At 42.4% G+C, this 2,272-nt stretch overlaps 1 protein-coding gene across 1 annotated transcript in view; it reads right to left on the bottom strand.

The window, feature by feature from the left end:
• Positions 1–228: 228 nt before the first annotated feature.
• LOC101862177 overlaps positions 229–2,272 on the bottom strand; it is a 14,175-nt gene continuing 12,131 nt past the window's right edge. Inside the window, exon 5 of the mRNA XM_005096576.3 lies at positions 229–582. Within this exon, the coding sequence (XP_005096633.1) occupies positions 270–582 (313 nt within the window). The 3' untranslated portion in view covers positions 229–269. The remainder of the gene's footprint in view (positions 583–2,272) is intronic.

Below are 2,272 nucleotides of genomic sequence, written 5' to 3'. Positions count from 1 at the left end.
TACACACACACACACACACACACACACACACACACACACACACACACAGAGAGAGAGAGAGAGAGATACACACATCATACATGTACTTTCAAATAGAATTACCGTGTCCCAGTCCATTATGAAGACGTGCTGTTTTGAAACATACCTTCTTTATCAGTGCACATATTTCCAATCTGTTTTCTTCCTTTGAAACGTAAAACAGGTAAGCAACAAATTCATACAATGACAAAATTATGTAAATTCGTGTTTCTGATTTTGTGTATTATGGTTCAAGATGTGTCTTTGGTCTGCGGCCAGACGTTAAATGTCCGAAACACCTTTAAAGAGTTAAAGCGGAAGAACTTTTTCCGTCCAGCAAACAGGAAGAGGAATATCACAGCTATGATGAAGATCACAGGAACAAATATTTTGCTAGCTAAATCGGCGTCCTGTCGATGTACCGGGTTAGGGCCCACCACCGCGTCCTGTCCCAATTCCTTGCTGATTTCTCCCCCTGGTTTCCTTTCCAGTTGCTCCGGTTCGGTATCTGCAACTTTCTTATGGTTGGGTGTTAGCTCTTCCACTTTCTCAGCCTCCAGCCACCTGTTAATTAATGAATGCAAGAATAAATGTAAGGCATTGTGGTGAAATCAGGCGCTCGTCAAAATAACGAAATCGAAGAAATCAACACCCTTCCACTCTCTCGGTAATTTTTTCCCCCAATTTATTCTTTCCTTTTTTTTTTTTTTTATCCAACACCGTTTACACCGTATCTAATAACTCGTAATTTCAGTGTGGATTTTACTGATCAACATTTCTGAAAGGCACAAAAAAGTAAATGTTCAGTTTCTGATCGCTAAGAACACTTCAGCGTAAAAGTCACAACACTTTGCCGGCCATATTCTCGCTAAATCTAACCCTGGAGTCCTCCTTAACTCGCAAGTTTGGTTCCGCCGGCTTAAACTTAACGTCATGGCCATGTCGCTGGGCAAGGAAAGGGAGTTGGGGTGCCACTTGGGGGTAGATGTTACCTCATCATGTGAGCCCTGAGCGATGCAGATGGTCAGGGTAGTGTGGGTGTGAAATCTCACAACTGCCCGTGAGAGTGCTCGAGTAGCGAGCCACTACGGAAACTTCCCTGGGTAGAGGTGTGAGAGGTATGAAATTAGATTGACCAATGTCTGCCTCCCTCATCGTACGGCCAGCCTAGAGAGGAGATCCTCAAATTGTTGTTACATGATGGCAGTGAGGGGTGGCATTGGTTGACTGTGTTTGTTACACCTGTGGGTGGGGCAAAGGGTGGAAGCAAGGGAGATGTTCAAACGTTTCTGTTTTTAATAGGTCAAACAGTGGTCCTATTAAAGGAAAGCGCTGGTGGTATTTGGTTGGATAAGTAAGCAGTGTTGCCAGATTGGCTCCTTTCCCGCCATTCTTGGCTCCTTTTTTTAGCTCGAGGCGGCTTTTTTTCGACTTGGCGGGTTGGCTCCTTTTGTGGCTCTTTTTTATGTCATTTCCTTAGCCTAGTCCCAGGTCTGTTTTTGTTTTTGGTTGCTGTTTTTTTGCTAGATATATATTTTGTTGAGTTGGCTTTTGTCTTTGTATTTGGTAGTTGCTTTGTAATGGTTTGATTTTGTCAGAGTTTTCCTTTTTGTCTTTGTAAATTTATGAAAATCTCTTAATTTGACAGTGGCAGGCTTTTATTTCATTTCTGGCAACTGGCATGAACTGCGACTTCTGTGACCCTGGCGGGAGATCCGTTCGAACATTCCATTTGTGTCAGTCAGTCAGGGCTGCCAGTTTGAAATGGGGCCAATTTGCTCAAATTTGGCTCTTTAGGATTATGACTGGCCCCCCAAAAAATAGTTGGCCTGGTTTGCCCCAATTTGGCTCATTTTAATTTTAGATTTCACCAAAAAAAAAAAAAAAAAAGCAACGAGGCTTTTGCCGCAAACCAAAAAGCAGTTTCTTAGTCCCGAATGGTTGGCAGTGAAGGCAAGCACAACAACAGCGGCTGCGTGGAATAATGGCTGATAAAAAAAGTCGTGTTTACATTGTGGATCTTGCAGAGGATTCTAGCGTCAAGACAGTTAGTTCACAAACATTTTAGCTTGGTTCAGTGAGTCGTCCACATGAAGGAACCATGGCATGATCACTGACAGTGACAGGATGAACAGTATCGTGCAATGAGGACTGAAAAGGATCAGGTACCGTTCCGTAATCAATCATACTTTTTGATTTATTAATGTTATTTATTTTCGTTGATATTTATTTATTTTATTCACAAAGATGGGGG

The sequence above is a fragment of the Aplysia californica genome, unplaced genomic scaffold (genome assembly GCF_000002075.1).
Source record: "Aplysia californica isolate F4 #8 unplaced genomic scaffold, AplCal3.0 scaffold00132, whole genome shotgun sequence".
Taxonomy (NCBI): domain Eukaryota; kingdom Metazoa; phylum Mollusca; class Gastropoda; order Aplysiida; family Aplysiidae; genus Aplysia; species Aplysia californica.
The sequence above is the reverse complement of the archived record's forward strand: the minus strand, read 5'-3'. Positions and strand labels throughout refer to the sequence as shown.